This window comes from Corythoichthys intestinalis, chromosome 19 (genome assembly GCF_030265065.1).
Source record: "Corythoichthys intestinalis isolate RoL2023-P3 chromosome 19, ASM3026506v1, whole genome shotgun sequence".
In the NCBI taxonomy this organism is placed as follows: Eukaryota; Metazoa; Chordata; class Actinopteri; order Syngnathiformes; family Syngnathidae; genus Corythoichthys; species Corythoichthys intestinalis.
Genome location: NC_080413.1, coordinates 266,802 through 284,069, shown reverse-complemented (window position 1 = coordinate 284,069; position 17,268 = coordinate 266,802). Strand labels below are relative to the sequence as shown.

At 45.3% G+C, this 17,268-nt stretch overlaps 2 protein-coding genes across 4 annotated transcripts; one reads left to right on the top strand and one right to left on the bottom strand.

The window, feature by feature from the left end:
• The first annotated feature begins 46 nt into the window (after positions 1-46).
• ndufaf7 (NADH:ubiquinone oxidoreductase complex assembly factor 7) lies at positions 47-6,921 on the top strand. 2 transcript variants are annotated; one of them, XM_057822663.1, is made up of 10 exons: positions 47-534; positions 1,946-2,103; positions 2,175-2,255; positions 2,655-2,765; positions 2,834-3,038; positions 3,104-3,162; positions 3,279-3,404; positions 3,488-3,631; positions 3,691-3,864; positions 5,749-6,921. In XM_057822663.1, the coding sequence occupies exons 1-10, from the start codon at positions 462-464 to the stop codon at positions 5,962-5,964; spliced, it is 1,347 nt and encodes a 448-aa protein (XP_057678646.1). In that variant the 5' UTR covers positions 47-461; the 3' UTR covers positions 5,965-6,921. The 2 variants fall into 2 exon arrangements, with proteins under 2 accessions (XP_057678646.1, XP_057678648.1); XM_057822665.1 differs by having other exon boundaries at positions 49-534; positions 3,279-3,392.
• LOC130907500 (connector enhancer of kinase suppressor of ras 3-like) lies at positions 4,558-15,300 on the bottom strand. 2 transcript variants are annotated; one of them, XM_057822661.1, is made up of 12 exons: positions 15,155-15,300; positions 12,209-12,372; positions 11,948-12,141; positions 9,358-9,436; positions 8,974-9,015; positions 8,378-8,497; positions 8,247-8,306; positions 7,840-7,908; positions 7,502-7,776; positions 7,314-7,441; positions 7,170-7,247; positions 4,558-6,688 (listed from the first exon to the last, which is right to left on the bottom strand). In XM_057822661.1, the coding sequence occupies exons 1-12, from the start codon at positions 15,204-15,206 to the stop codon at positions 6,450-6,452; spliced, it is 1,500 nt and encodes a 499-aa protein (XP_057678644.1). In that variant the 5' UTR covers positions 15,207-15,300; the 3' UTR covers positions 4,558-6,449. The 2 variants fall into 2 exon arrangements, with proteins under 2 accessions (XP_057678644.1, XP_057678645.1); XM_057822662.1 differs by having other exon boundaries at positions 7,843-7,908.
• Positions 15,301-17,268: the final 1,968 nt, after the last annotated feature.

Genomic DNA, 17,268 nt, shown 5'->3' with positions numbered 1-17,268 from the left:
TTTCCGCTTGAGTGATACGTGTTTTTATTATTATTATTATTTTTTTTTTTTTTTTCAGGGCAACGCATTGCATTGCATTTCAATGCGTTTATCCCAAATTTGTCGCGAGTAGACATTCAATCCATTTGGACCGGAAGGGAAGTTTCATTCGCCGCGGCGCGAACGCTCCCACATCGAATGGGTTGGACGTTCAGGCTGCCTCATTAAAATTCGACAAACGAGCATCGTGGCAGATCGTTTTATTGTGAAAGGATAGCCGTCGTTTCTGTTTCTCATTACAGTCTCCTTGAGAGGGAGGCGTTAGCTTTAGCATTATCGTAAGGACTTCTAATAGCTAATGATGAAATTAAGCCTCTCTGTTTGGACTTGAAACGAGCATACGGTTACGTTTAACTCCATTTTTTTTTTCAACGAATATGAAACTAAGGTGAGCGTCAAAGTGTTTCACGTTGGGCGGCGAAATGAGGGGACTTTTCGTTGCGAATACGAAACAACTACTCAGGTCGATTGACTCGGTCGGTCCCATACCTGCAGGTAAGAAACACAACTTGGACTCAGGGCCGGCCCAGCCTATACGCAAACTGTGCAGCTGCTTAGGGCCCCTGACCACTAAGGGGCCCCCAATCTGGCAATTGTTTAATTTATAATCTATTTTGTTTACTACAGTTTGCTTTATTTGACTTTTGTGAGTTTACTTGATTACAAGCTTAAAAAAATAAATGTTCTTCCTTAACTTCCTTCTTTCCTCTTTTAGAAAAAGAAATGATTGTATCTACCATAAGTACTTACAATCATTTGGGGTGAGAAGTTTGAAGTACGCAGTGCAACAAAATCTGATTAATATACAAAATATGGACGTATGGGTTAGATTGCCTGTATGGGTTTCACAGTACACTGTGACAAAATGGTGGGCCAAAAATATGGGCCCCTTTGCATTATTTTGCTTAGGGCCCCCAAATGGCCAGGGCCGGCCCTGCTTGGACTATTGTACAATTGTTTACACTGATTTTGGTTATTACTTAAATATGATCAATTGCTATAATAAATGGTTTAAAAAGATTCATTTTAACATTTTTGTAGGTTGTCCAGAATTTGATTTCCCAAAAAAACAAAAAACCCTTGGCATTGATACTTATATTTTACTTGAAGTGCATATCACTTCAATATATTTAAAGTGTTCCTCCTCCGTCTGGATAGAAAATTCCGTTTTAAAGCAAAAATATATAACAAAAGACACAAATTCTAATTCTCAGAGGTTACTCCACAAGGCTTTATTTTCTAAAATCATAGAACAATAATAACGTAAAAAAAAAAAAAAAAACTGGAATAAAATAATGATTAAAGCCCTTTCTGTATTAGCGAATCATCCTTGAACAAGGTAATAGCAGTCTTTTGCATTCTTACTACACAAATAAATAATGTTAGAAATAGTACCTCTTCTGTAGGAAATCCAGTTTTCACAAAAAGCTCTTTTCTATTTTCAGTGAAATAATGCAAATCAAACTGTAGCCTCACAACGAAAGTCATTTTCAACACACACAAATTGTTCCCGTAAAAAATCACGAAAAGCGGACATTTTCATGAATTTATAAATCCCTGCCGGACGGCCAGGACCGGAGGAAAAAAGTGGACATGTCCGGGCAAAAGAGGACGTTTGGTAACCCTAATTAATAATATTTTTATATAATTTATAAATAAATACAATGATATTCCAAACTAAATGATTGAAATTTATAATAAAAACAAAATCTCCCCAATTAACAATTCATTTTTTCAATCATGAACTCACTGCATGCCATTGACGTCCGATTAAAACTGGCAGGATGAATGATTCACGTTTCAGTGCCACTGAACCAAATGAATTGGACGTCTAGTGCCGTCAGCAGCAGTTGTTGGAGCCCGGTGACAATAAGTAATGATTTGAATGTTGTTTTGTTGTTGTCAGCGCGATGGCGAGCGACCACGGGCGGACGTCTGAGCTCGTCGTCGTCGTCGTCTGGGGAGGAGAACGCCATGTTGCGTCACCTGATCAGCAAAATCAAAGCCACGGGGCCCATTTCTGTGGCCGAGTACATGAGGGAGGCGCTCACCAACCCCGCCATGGTACGTTGGACGGCCAGCCGGCCGGCCGCGAGCTTTGGGCCACGTCTTCAAGCTCCGCCTTCTCTCTTCAGGGCTACTACGTCAAGAAGAACATGCTGGGAGCCGACGGAGACTTTGTCACGTCGCCCGAGATCAGTCAGATCTTTGGAGAGGTCTCTTTCTCTTTGTCTCCTCTCCGAGAAAACACATCTCGTTGTATTATTAAAAATACATCATTATTTTTTAAAACTATTTATACTTGATATATTGCACAAAACTACAATTTATGGAATAATCTAAGAAATGAAATTTATTATAATAAATCACTGAAGAAGAAAAAAAAAAAAACATTTTTTTTTTTTTTATTAAAAAACTATATTTCTTTAAAAAATGTAAATATATTTTAATTGCACCATGATTGACATTGATTGCATTAATTACTTGCAGATTTCCGATTGTTTTTTTAACCGAATGGCTACCGTTGTCAGGCGCCAATAGACGTCTCATCCATTTTAAGTCGGAGGGAAGCTCCTCCCCTGGTTCCGGATGATAACGAGTTCCCGTTTCCGCAGCTGCTGGGCGTGTGGGCGGTCAGCGAGTGGATGGCGGCGGGTCGGCCCGATCGGCTCCAGCTGGTGGAGCTGGGACCCGGAAGAGGATCTCTGGCCGCCGACGTCCTCCGGGTAGCACCGCCTAGGGTTTTTTCCCCCGCCACAGGGAGGGGGAAAAAATCAATCGTCGGCGTCTCCAGGTTTTCGGTCAGCTCCGATCCGTGCTGAGCGCGGCTTCCGCGTCGCTGCACTTGGTGGAGGTCAGTCCGGTTCTGAGTCGGCTGCAGGCGCGAACGCTGATCGGGACGGAAGGCGCCGAGGCGGAGGAGCCCGTTTACAAGAGCGGCCGGACGTCGGCCGGCACGCCCGTATCTTGGTACCGCCGCTTGGACGACGTCCCGCCCGGTTAGCTCCGAACGCGATCCGTCCGTCTCCCGTGCGAAACGAAAACGGCAATGGAATTTCCTCAGGTTTTAGCATCTTTCTGGCTCACGAGTTCTTCGACGCGCTGCCCGTTCACAAGTTCCAGGTACCGCCTCGACCGCTACAAATTTACCAAACCGATTCTTTGTTTTGATAGACGCGTGCGTCTGGAAGACAAAGCCGGAAAACAATTGACATTTTTCTCATCTTTTGGGGCGCCAGCGGACGGAGCGAGGTTGGCGCGAGGTGATGGTGGACGCGGACCCCGACGCGCCGGGCCGGCTGAGGTTGGCGGTGGCGCCGGCGCCCACCTTGGCGTCCGTCACTCTGGTGCAGGTCAGATACAAAGTCCGTACGTCGGCCGACCGATACGTGGCCATAAAAAAATGGCCATTTTGCCAGTTTTATTTGCCACCGTAACGCCCGCGCAGCCCGACGAAACTCGCGACCACGTGGAAGTTTGCGCCGAGGGCGGAGTCGTGGTCCGGCAGCTGGCCCGACGCGTCTCCGGACACGGCGGGGCGGCGTTGATCGCCGACTACGGCCACGACGGCACGAAGACGGATACCTTTCGGGTAAGACCCGAAGACGTCTCGGCGACGGAGCCGCGCAAAACCGCCACCGTTCTCGACAGGGGTTCAAAGGTCACCGCCTTCACGACCCGTTGGAGGCTCCCGGCTGCGCCGACCTCACCGCCGACGTGGATTTTAGTTACGTTCGGCGCGTGGCCGAACCGCTGGCGGCCTGCGTGGGACCGCTCGCTCAGAGGGTGTTTTTGAGGAACATGGGCATCGACGTGCGCATGCAGGTACGAGTTTGTTTATTCGCTTCAAATGTCGATGGCGGCGACTGGTTTATTTGATGGATATCGAAGGATCTTTTCAAGAAGTAAGATCATCGTGACTTCATTTGAACGCCAACGCGCAGACTTTGGCGTGTATAGCTCTTTTGGGCTCTAGTTTCCCCTATGACAAAAACGCGGCTACCTAAGGTGGGTGGAGTAACCAAAAAATTGACTCGGGTAAGAGTAGTGTTACTTCAAAATAATATCACTCAAGTCAAAGTCGTCATCCAAAAACTGTACTCAAGTAAAAAAAGTATTACTAATGAGGAACATTTTTTAAGAAAATGGTATCTTTTTCATAACCACAGTAAGCCAAAGAAATACAAAAAAATATTGCATTCCATTGAGAAAAAAACAACAACATAGAAATAAAGCATCATTCATCCAACAAGCACGTAGTTCCTAGTTTGAATAGTTGAATCGTTCCATCACAGTACCTATTATGAAAAGGATCATGTCTCTAGTTTTCTGTGGTCAATCAGCGCCAAACAAAAACTGGGAGAGAGGTTTAAATCTGGGCTTTTGAGTCATGTGGAGGGCAGCGCTCTATGTCAAACACAGTGCTGGCCAAAAGTATTGGCACCCCTGCCATTCTGTCAGATATTGCTCCATTTCTCCCAGAAAATGACAAATGCTTTGGTAGTAATATCTTCATTTACTTTGCTTGTAATGAAAAAACACAAACGAGAATGGGGGGAAAAAAAAGATCATTTTACACAAAAGTCCAAAAACGGGCCAGACAAAAGTATTGGCACCCTTTGAAAAAATCATGTAATGAACAGCACCTGTTACTTACCTGTGGCACATAACAGGTGGTGGCAATAACTCGATCACACTTGCAGCCAATTAAAATGGATTCAAGTTGACTCAACCTCTGTCCTCGCGTGTACCACATTGAGCATGGAGAAACCAAAAGACCGTGGGCAAATCTTAAGGCTACAAGTCAATTTCCAAAGACCTGAATGTTCCTGTGTCATCAATAAGCGTAAAGCCCACGGCACTGTGGCTAACCTCCCTAGATGTGGACGGAAAAGAAAAATGGACGAGAGATTTCAACGAAAGATTGTGCGGATGATGGATAAAGAACCTCGACTAACATCCAAACAAGTTCAAGCTGTCCCGCAGGGTTAGGGTCCCCACAGTCAAACATGGCGAAGGTTCCCTGATGTTTTGGGGTTGCTTTGCTGCCTTTGGCACTGGACTGCTTGACCGCGTGCATGGGATTATGAAGTCTGAAGACTAGTAGGCTGAGGGTGCCAATACTTGCCCAGTTTGGGAGTTTTGTGTAGAATGATCATGCTTTTTTTTCCATTCTCTTTTGGGTTTTTTCATTGCAAGCAAAATAAATGAAGATATTACTACCAAAGCATTTGTCATTTCCTGGGAGAAATGGAGCATTATCTGACAGAATGGCAGGGGTGCCAATACTTTTGGCCAGCACCATACTTTGTTTTACCGGCACTTTAAATAGACTCCACGCGATTGAACGGGCCGGCGTGATCATAGAACGGCAAGCAGAGTTTTGATGATTTGTTGCAACGTCTCATTGGAGAAACTGCTACTGTTGGCATTGCTGGAAAAAAAAGTCTAATATTTACAGTAGAATAAAGACAAATGTAATGACTAGTGTAGTGGAGTAAGAGGAGCGTTTCTTCATCACAAACCAACTCAAATGTTTTACTCAGCCAGACTTTTTACTTCTCTTGGAAGTACAGTGGGGATGCCAATGGGTTTTCCCATTGACAGTGTATCAAATACTTGTTCTCCCCACTGTACATGTTACTCAAATAAATGTAACGTGTTACTACCGAGCTCCGGTGGCCACTCACGCGTGACTTTCGGGCCCAGGTCCTGCTGAGAAACTGCGACCGATCCGCCCGGGAGCAGCTGACCGCCAGCTACCGGGTGTTGATGGACGGCGCGGAGATGGGCGAGCGCTTCCTGTTTATGGCGTTGCTGCACCCCAGCCGCCTGGAAGAGCCCGAAATGGCCGCCGGCCTCAAGCTACAAAAAAAGAAGCCGGCGCAGCTCCCCGTGGCGGGCTTTGCCCAACTCCACTTCTGAACGAACCCGCGTGTTGGACTTGGTTTTGGAGCACAGAAAAGATGGGCCATTTCTTTGGATTTTGCCACCATGTGAAACACGGAATGTTGTCAAGGAACCTAACGGGAGCTTCATCATCTGGACGTTTTGTATATGTAAACTTCATCTTGGAGAAATTCTCATTTTTGTGAAATAACTCCGGTCATCCCGACTGACTGAAACAGCCTTGACTTGTGTGTTTGTGCACAGTGTACCAAATGAAATTTCAAATTAGACCTCGCCTCCTTTGCTTTTTCTGAAAGCGGCCCTTGAAGAACACACCCCTGGAGGCTTACTACTGTTTATATTGTGTAAAATACATAGAAAAAGTCCAACGTTCTCGCGTGCGGGTAAACCATCGATCAATGCTTTTTGTTTTCATCCCTCGACAGCGGTTCAATTTTGAATCCGCCGACGTTCCCGGTTCAAATGGACCGCACGTCAACGGAGTTCCTCAATCTTTGTCATCAGTGGCTGAGCAGCCGGAGGCGAGCCAGCCAGCCTCCCAGCAGCGATGCGGAGCGTTTGCCAGGGGCGGCTGTCGTCTTCTCCGGCGAAACTTCCCGCTGGCGCACGTCAAGCTGGCGGCGGCTGCCTCGGATGCGGTCGACGCCGCGGACCGACGGGCTGCGCCGGTACGCCGGCGGGAAGCGCGGGTCCTCGCCGATGCCGTCGTTACTCAGGTAGCGCTGGAGTGGACGGGGGCCTGCGACGCCAACGGTTCAGACTTAAAACTTCTCGTTTAGCCGAGCGTTCACTTCTACAGTTGACCACTAGACGGCGGCAGAGGAAATGTACTTAGGGGTAAAGTCCATATTTTTTTATGGACACCTATTTTTTTGCTGAAGAATTTATGAATAGTATTGATATACATATTGTCATATAATCAATGTTTGCCAACTCACAAATTTTTCATTTGTATTTTAATTTCATTATATTGGAAAGGGTTAGATAAATAAATAAAGTTTTTTAAATGTCAAAAAGAGCCTTTTTTTTATTTTTTATTTTTTTTGCTGTTAAAAAAATGATTTACTGTAAACCCCTTTATATAGCCTACTATTGGCACCAAAAAACGTCCAATGCAATTATGCTGCCGTCAATACAATTTCTCAATATAGATCGTGTTCTGCTCTTAGGCACGCTCATAAAGCATTGGCAGGCAACGAGTCAAATTGGTACTCGCTTACCTTGCCATCCCGGAGCGCTACGCTGGCAAGACACGGCGGAGAGAACGTCGGCCGGCATGGACGCGGGCCGGGGTTTACCTGCCGAACCAGAGACCGCTCGTCTGGGAACGTGCGCTACGACTTTGGCAAAAAGTTTGGGTTCACCTCGGGCAACGGAGCGCTGTCTCAGTCGGACCGGAACCGGGACTGGGGGCCGCGTTCGCCAGGCGTCATCCGGGCCGACGGTCCCGTCGTCAGGATCCGGACACGCGTCGAGACGCCGACTCGTCTCGCTGAGAAAAGGAAGTGATGGCAAAGAGAAGCGAGACCGGAGCCGAGCGCGGTCCACTTACGCGACGGGCGGAGGGGGGACGCGCGGGTCCGAGACGTCCGGCCGGTCGGCGTCCGAAGCGCGAGGAGGACGCCATCGCGGGAGGTCGGACGAGGCCCGATGAGGCGAACGTCCGTCCGACGTTACGAGGTGACGCGGGGCTCTCCATCGCGTGTTCTTGAACGGCGCGGGGGCGAAGGCGGCGCCCGTTCCCGACGGCCTCTTTTTCAGCAGCAGACGCACATTTCCCGACTCCCCCCTCAACTTGGCCACCAGGTGGTCGAGCCGCCAGCCCACCTGGACCGACGAAACGCGTCATCGAGGGGGCGTCGCGAGGACTCGCTCGGCGTCGACGCTCACCACCGTCTGCTCGTTGACTCGGACCACCTCGTCGCCGGCGTGGATCCGCTTGGTTTTATCTGCGGGCGACTATAAGAAATACCCAAGCGGACATTTAAACTACTATCACAATTAACGCATATAAGTCAACATTTTCCTATTTATTTTTGAATGAAATCAAATCTATTTAAATCCCAAAATGAATGACTGTTTGTTTTAAACGTATATATATATTTTGAAGAAAAAAACATTTTCAACAAAGGGGAAAAAACAGTAAATATCTTTTCTACTTGAAAAAAAAAAAAATCCAAATTTAAATGGAAAAAAAACCTTATATTTAACATAGACGCCCCATCCTTATCGACTTCTATTGTCGTCAATGGGAGGCAAACTAAAACAGTTAAAAAAAAAAAAAAAAGTCAACTCACGTTCTCGATGGTTCCTGTGACGACGTGAAGTCCGTCATAAGTGGACTTGATGTAGATCCCCTGCGATGCAAGGCCAACGTTGCGGTCCCGCAGTTTGCCACTAGAGGACGCCAAATTGTACGAGAGCTCACCAGGCCTTCGCCGGGCTTGATGTCGGAGATGCAGACTTCCTCCACGCACGAGCGCTCGCTCCCGGAAGGCTCGGAGGTCGCCTGGCTCGTCTTCTCGCACAGATTGTTCAGAGCCTCGGACTGAAACGCCAAAATAAGACACTTGATAGCTTTCAATCTGATTTGACTGGGGAGCTTTCTAGCAAACAAACAAAATATACAGCACACATCTACTTTATATAAAAGAAATAACTATTAATGTTTATATATAAAATGATCATTTAGACCTGGCATCGACATATGTGGACATCCCGTTTTGGGTCACGTAGGGCCGACATGTCAAAAGTTTGTTCATTGACCCAAAATATTTGCTGAATTTCGGGTCAATTGATGTGCCACTAAAAATGCTGTATTGAAAATCTTGCCCTTTCTAGCTTTATTCGAAGTTTGAAGAGGAAAAGAGTGACAATCAGCACGGCCGGGAACAACAAGGCGGCCAACAGGAAGCGTGATCTAAGACAGGAAGTGGACGTTGCCGAGCTGAATAAACAACGGAAAGGGAAGTGTGTGTGCGCGCGTACGTGTGTCCTGCTATCAAAAGCCAAAAAAAGACTGACCACTTGTAGACTCTTCTCTTCCATGTCATAAACAGTCAAATCCTGTAAGGGCAAAAGACAGAAAAGTCAACTTGGACCCTACAAGACTTTTGACTAAAGAAGCGAGGAGTGGGGGGGGGCCTTTTGTAAAATTTAGCTTCAAGCTAACATATCATGGGAGACGCCTTAGACAAAAGTAGCAATTACCCAACCGTCTATTTTCTAAATGTAACCCTAAAGGAAAAAAAAAAAAATTGTGAAACGATATATTTTGAATAAAAAAAAAGGGAAAATTGTAACTATTTGTGATCTAGTTTAAAATTTTGAATGATTTTGATGAGCTAACAAACTGTCCGCGGCGTCGAAGCCACGGGAAGTGGGCGGCCGGCCGGCCGGCCGACCGACCTTCTGAACAGCGGAGGTGAGCTCCAGACACAGTTGGACGATGTCGCTTTTGGTGGACGTGAAATCGCTGGCGCTCGTCCTGCCGACAAACACGACAAAAGTCACAGAATGTCCTTCATTCATTTCCTCGACGCGACTGGTCGCAAAATTTAAGCGGATCCGTCCACGCTAGTATCATTTTGTTCAGATCACCAGTCTGGCCTGGGACTAGTGGAGCGAAGGCTCACTCTGTTGGAAAAATGAAAAACAAAAGAGTGAGTGTTTGTCACGACACGTGTCAAATGCTGGGAATGTTGTTCAGGCTTGTACAAGCCTCATCTGGGAAAGTAAAGGAAAGGAAAGGAAAGGTGTGTGTGGAATAAACCCATACAAGCTTTGAACGTCAGTGAGATTTGCGTCCGTTTTGTCATCTTTTCCCCCTCTGAATACAAAATGATTGCATACTCACTTGAACGTAAAGTCATCAAAACTTGGTCAGACATTTGAAGTGCGAGGGCTGGCAGCATACGAACGGACATTCATTCACCGTCAATCTTCCCGCTTCAAACAGATAGGACATCTACTCATGTTAAACTCCTCCAGTGGCGCGGGAGATAGGGTGCTGGAGCACTCTAGTGCGGTGTTTTTCAGCCCGCGTGCCGTGAGAGATCGCCGCGACAAATTATCCAATATCGCTTTTTTTTCTTTTTTAATGTCGTCGGGAAGATTTGCAGTTGGAAAGAAGGAGTAGGTAGAAGGTCGCGGTCATGTGCAGATGAGCGAGTCGCATTCAAAAACTGCTCGGGTTTCTAGCCATCAGCCACCTTGCCGTCCGCGACAATGTGGACCCCCAGCACGTCTACTCTACATCATTTGATTAGAATCAAGTGTCGATATGCACGGAAATGTCCTTTCCATTTTATCCATATGTAACGACCATCAATCCTCCCCGTGTTTTATTCCAACACATTGTCGAGAACAGCAAGGTGGCCGATGGCCGAAACACCCGTCGCTTCAAAACAAGTCGATGGACTATTTTGTTTGCCTTTGTGAAAACACAGAAACAGGCAACTTTTTATTTTGGGGGTGGGCAACAAAGGTATATAAGAAAGCCCTCAAAGCCAGTTACCTTGTTGCTAAATCCCAAAAAGTCCCACACTGTGGCAGAGACATTAATATTACCTGCCTGCAAAGCCATTGTCAGCGACATGGTCGGCCCTGATGCGGTTAAAGACATTGCTAAAGTCCCACTGTCTGAGCTTTTCAAGACTGCTATTAAAAAAAAAAAAAAAAACAGTGCGACTGAGAGCCGTTGAAGATTCCTGCCAGCATATTGGCTTTGTTTTCATTTAAACAGGCTCAAGGTTCACGCTGAGTAAGTATAAATATGTAGATTTTATAATTAAATATATTGTACAGAAAGTAATTTTGGAACATTTTGGGTTTGTGGTGTGCCACGAGATTTTTTCCAATGTAAAAATGTGCTGTAACTCAGAAAAGGTTGAAAAACACTGCCCTAGTGTCAGGGAGGAAAAAGGTGTTGTTTTAAAAATAAATAAATAAATAAAGCATATTGAAAGACTACAGTATTTAACTTTGGGGATGAAATATATGTGTTGAAAAAAAAAAAAAAAGTTTTTGTTAATAAAATGGTCACCACCTGAGATTTTGCCGAGTCACGTTGAATAAGGCACAAAAATGAATGAGCGATTTTTTTTCTTTCTTTTCAAAACCAGCAAAACTTTCCAAAATTCAATCCTAGGTCTAAAATAAAGATGAGTATGATGACAGTTCTATCTACCTTTGGTGTCTTCAAATAGGAAAGACATGCTTGCAGAGCGCTCTTTGATATTTATTTTAGTGATGTGAAAAGGGGGTATTAAAAGCAGGCTTTTTGGACCTTTTAGTTTCCAAATGTGTCAGTGTGTCATTGCACCATCTAGCTATTGGGAATTACATTATAATACACGGGCGCTTTTACTTCCAATACAAAAACTCCAACGCAGACTGTAAGTGAAATAGAAAGTCGTCTTTGGAGTCGCCTAGTAGTAGTAGTACATAAACTATCCAGCATGCATGTGTCCTGCCATTGTGCCCTTCTTGTATGGAGAAAAGGCGCGAGCGTGACAAAATTGGACCTAAACAGCTGTTCTTGGATGGAAAAAAAAGTAAAAAAAGATCCTCGGCACCCCTGCCTGCTGTGAGTGACTTTCAGCGCCCCTGAACCCCTTCCAATTGATGGCAGAAGCATGAAAAGAACTTTCATCGCCCCTACCGACGTGGCCGTGTTGGCATCCCCCGTCAAAGTCGATGCCTTCACATTCAAACGAATAGCTTATTTCTCCAAAGATGATTTGATCGATGTCGAGGCATCTGCTTTTTTCTGACGCCGCTAGACATCCGATCCATTTGAAGAACCAACCTTCATTCGCTGCACCCCACCTCTCGCATTAAATGGACAGGACGTCTACTAGTGATAAACTCGACAACAGAAAATGCCCGGAAATGAACGGGAAGTGACCCGTATGTGGCCCAAAATTCAACAGCTACGCACATTTCTCCACACGTTACATTATTTCTGATATTTAGATGTCATTTGACAGCAGCCCACCTGTCCAGCCAGGCCAACAGACTCTTGGCAACGGCGATCAGCTCCACCACGGCGGCCAGGAAGTCGTTAGCGGGCCGACGCGACCCGTGGCCCGGGTTCTTTCGGCGCCGTGTTACGGCGCCGCTCAGGTCGCGGTGGGCCAGCCTCATCTTTCCCGCCAAGGTCTTCAAGTTGTCCGACTCCACGCCGCGGTTCTGCGGGGACGCGGGCGAGATTCAAAATGGGTTTTGCGACGGGAGCGTCGCCGCGGCGACGGCGTACCAGCGCGCACAGCAGGTCGACGGCCTCTAGTAGCAGCTCCTGATGCCCGATTTTGACCACGCCCATCGCGGACAGTTCTCGGTGAGTCAATTTGAGAAGCGTCTCGCCGTCCACCCGCCGCCACCCGAAGGCCGGGAGGTACTGCCGCAGGCTGTCGTCCACACCTGCGCAAAACCGGCTCGTTATCGATTCGGTCACCGCCATCGACGGCGTTAGACGTCCGATCCGGGTCCCTCCCGGTTCGGCCGCCGACCGCTTTGTTTTGGAAAGGGGACTTTTCGCGTCCGTTGGACGTAGGGTTGCCATCGTTCATAAATAAGAAATACGGGACGCCCCCCTAGCGCCAAAGCTGTACAGGCAGAGAAAAAAAGGGACATCCCCAAAACTCCTAAACTGCATAGAAATGCATCGATTCACTTCTATTCCGTATTAGTTCAATACGGAACGCAACATTGAATTCCCAAATTCTGATTGTTCCTTATTTTAAGGGACAGGTGGCAACCCTAGTTGGACGGCACGTGAGCAAAGGGCAGCCACTCGTCAACACGGCCGTTAATCATTAAACAAAAAATCAACAGCATCTCCTTCGACGCCGGCGGCCTACTTGTCTGCTTATACGCTCGGGAGTCACCGACGACAATGCCAAGACGAAAAAGGTTTCCTGGAGTGCGCCCGCCGGCAGGAGGTCAACTCAAAAACACAACGGAAGTGGAAAACGGGGAGAAATGGGGATAGGCAAACTCCGGAAATAACAACACTGACAGCGGTAAGACGTCCGAGCCATTTGAACTTGGAGCGCTGGCAGTAAATGATGACGTTTCAATGAAATAAATAAATGGACGACATTTTTTCAAAAACGAAAATGTCAATGGCTGCCATTGACGGCGCTAGACATCCAATCCATTTTGCATTGGTCCATTCTCTGCCAGCCCTCCCGCTTCAAGCAGATTGGTCATCGACTAGGGATGAACTCACTTCAGTTGACGGCAGAAGTACAAAAGGACCTTTCACGGAACCTTTCCAATCAAGTCGTTAAAACTAGGTTTTTAAAAGATGGTTTGATCAATGTTAAAGCATTTGCTATTTACTACTATAACCAGGTCCTCACGCATGAGTAACATGTATGCACTTGTGTTGTTTGGGTTTCTCCTCCCTCGCGCTTAACAAAGGGGACACGCCGATCCTCCTCCTTCTAATTAGAGTCCAAACCGCAGAGTTTCTGTTACAATTTCCAGTGCTTCCAGCGGACCTTCCAAACGGACGACGGATGTTGGCTGTCAAACTTGTCACATCTCAGTGCAAAAACAACAAGTAAAGAGGACGACGCGGATCCGTCCCGTCCAGACACGCCGGGCTGGGCCCGGGTGGTGCCGTCGATTCGATGAGCTTGTACATCAACAAGAGTTTTTTGTACCAATTGAACACACACAGACATACTGTGACCATATATCGTGAACTTCCATACGCGCCCGCCAAGAGTCCGTATGATCTTTTTTAAAAAAATGTCACTGTTTAATAAAGGAACCCACAGGTTGCGAGCAAAAGATTCCACTAGAATAGTGTCAACCAAGGGCGTAGGTTTAGTCTCCACATTGGTAAGGGACGATATTACCGCAATGCACATAATGCAAACAATGATCCAAATAAGGGACGACTAGCTTGACTTGGTTGTTCCTTGTGGAGGCTGGCCTGACCGCAGTAGTTTTGACAGCTAGCAAGTTTAATGTTATGCCAACTGTTGCAGGTCGGACATTCAGTAGCAAAACTAGTGGTGTTTCCCCCCACCTCTGCAATATTGACGTCTTTTTATATGACCTACAGTGGCTGCTGCTGCCCCCCCCCCCCCCCCCCAAAAAAAAAAAAAAACTAATATCCCTTCTCTCTGAAGGGGATAGCATGTTGTCGACATGAATCTGTCGGGGTTGTGTGAGTATGTCTGTGTGTGTGTGTCTTTATGGTGGGCCGGAGGGCTTCAAGTCATCAGCCACCCAAAGTTCGTTTGAAAGGAAAAAATTTGGACAGGCACATTCAGCAAGTGAAAAGGGATAAATGTATGTCTGAACATGTTGAAAATAATTCACTTAACAATGGTAGACAACATATGGGAAGACAATCTAAATGACCTATATATTTGAACTCTATATAATGAAATAAGGTTGCTTAAAGGTTGGTGGGGACAGTTTGAGCATCCTGAAAAGTTGCTCCCTACCGTTCCTATGCAAACCTAGGCCCTTGGCGTCAATGTTACCTCAATGACATCTCTAGACGTCCAATTGTTTTTGGCGGCATTTTTCCCCACTTCTTGTCATGACAAAAAATAAATGGTAAATGGACAGTACTTACGTGTATAGTGCATAACATTTACCCTTTCGCCAATGGTGCTGCTGCCTGCCATGCTAGGCGCTGCCAACCCATCGGGGGCAAATTAGGGTTCAGTGCCTTGCCAAAGGGCACTTCGACAGTGGGCAGTCCTAGCCGGGAATCGTACCGCCGACCCTTCGGTCCCAGGACAACTCCAGCTACCAGTGGCCCCACGGCCGCCCGTATATAAATGAATAAATAAACAAAAAAAAATTGGGGCACACCCTGTACATTTTGGATCATATCCTGTGGATTTTGGGGCATTTCGGGTCACTCTGTTGATTGCTGTACATTTTGCAAAAATGACGGGTCACTTCTTATTCATCTTGGATCATTTCAAAACTGGATTTTTTCTGAGTGATCACATATTAATATTCAAAATGCATAAAAAAAAAAAAAAACATGATCATTTGCTGTCCCCGACTCAATCCAAACGGATTGGAGTCTATCGCCGTCATTTTTGATAGGGAATCAGGATGGATCGACTTTTGCTAAAACAAGCGCCGCTTCTAACCTAACCCAAGCTGGAGCGAAATTTAAGCAAAAACGTGTCTAATTAAGCTTTCATTTTTTTTCACTCGTTACCTTTCATCCAGTCCAGCACTTGTTGGGGACTCCACGTGCTGACGGCTTCCATGTCCGTCCAGAAAAAGTTGACCAAAAAGGTTCAAATGACCGACAGTCAAGAGGACTTCAATCGTCCATGGAAGTTCACTCACTTCGGAGTGAACGTGCACGCGCGTTTCCAGTAGCAGAGCATTGGCGCGTGCTCGTGGGTGTCAGGTTACAGGCGGCCGCGCCACCTCCGCCAATCACGTGAAATCTCACGCCGAGTTTTCTTCGCGTTTAAAAATGTGGCCGTTTTCATTTGCATGTTTGTAAAGAAAGTAGCATATAAAGACTTTTGTTCAGTAAACAAATACATATTGAATATTTTGTTGCAAATGTAAAGCAATAGCGCCACAGAGTGGCATTATTTTTTAAATTGAATTTAACCCCTTCATATCCACAATTTTTCTGCTAGGCACAAAAATAAAAATCTGCGCTTCATTTTACTCCACTGAAACACCAGAACAAGTGCCATTTTTGGGTCGGGGATATTTCACGCTTTTATTGTTTAGTTTTAATAATAGGTTTTCGATGTGAAATGAGCACTTCATCCTTTTTGAAGTTGCGTTTGTCAGCCATATTCAAAGGGCCAAAAATGGCAAAGAGGGTGTGCCAAACTTCTTGATTTTGATGCGTAAAGTGTTATCCAGTCATCTCCCAGAAGTGGCAGTAGCAACTACATTCAGTGCATTGATTGGTTTAGATACGCCAATGTCCTTCAGCAGCATGCTTTGGTCTGAAGGGGTTAAACCAGGGGTCCCCGACTTTTTCCTGTGAGGGCCACATAACTTTTCCCTTCTCTGATGAGGGGCCGGGTCAATTTGTAACAGAAAAAGTGTGACGATTGCAGGAGTGCCTAAATGTAAAAAATGATTGTTTTTCAGAAAGCCACAATCAAATAACCCTTTCTGGATTCTTCACGGAACAAAAGTAAATGAAATAAAATTAATAATAATCAGGCATGAAAATTGGTCAGGGGTTAAAAAGGTGAGAATATTTTCCGATACACTGCACAACCCAACAAAATAGTGAGCTCTGTCGACCCACACTGTGTTTCGGCAGGGCCGTGCAGAGACCGGTGGAGGGGCGGGTGCTCTTAGATAAAAAAAAAGCAACAACACATGAACAAGTATTTAATACACCTTAAAATGACATAACTTCAATTTTAACCAGCTTTAGATAATAATTGGCTGTGACTGTGACAGACTTTAATTGGGAGGGGGGAAGCGTGAATAGAAATCAACAATGTCATCAACACTTTCTGGCTGTGACACAAGTCAGTCTTTGCCTCTTTTCTTCCCACAACCTCTGCATCAAAACTTCCTTCCTCAACTTGTTGTTCATCTGAGAACAAACCACATCAGATGGTCACTGAGCCACCAACAGCAGTTTTCTCAAAACTATTATTTCATTATTATCCATACTTAACATCTCTAGCACCTAATAATTAATAAAGCAATGACATAAAATCTTATAGAAAAATAACATTGAAATTGTGTTTATAATTGTATTTTATACCCGACTATCCTTGCAAACTTATTCTTACCAAGTGTGCTATTCACCCAGCTGATGAGGTATCCACTGCCTTTAGCAGCTTCATCCAACTCTTCTTTTTTATCCATCAATCTCCTTTCCTTACAAGGCATATCTACATAATGAAATGGAAATCTTAAAAAAAAAAAAAAAAAAAAAAAATCAGACTCCCCGGTGGCTTTTATTTTTAAAGCTTTCTTAATTTCCTTCTCTCTCAATAACGATGGAGGTGGATTTGTCTTTTTTATTCAATCAAAAATAAAAGCTGCTTCAATCAAAATATATATTTTTAATCCCAAACAAGTCACTTCAATAAAAAAGTGTTTTTGATTGCAAAAATAAATTTGAGACAAAAAAAGCATTTGACATTTTTTATCTAAACAATTTTTTCCATTGAAGTAATGTTGTTTTACGTTTGGGCCACATTTTGGCTAGGACATTTGTGTATTATTATTCAATCAAAAAATAAGTTGCTTCAAACATAAAAAAAAAATAAAAATTCAATCATAGAAAAAGTTTGCACGTCAGTCAATCACCGTTTAACAAAGTGAGCAGCC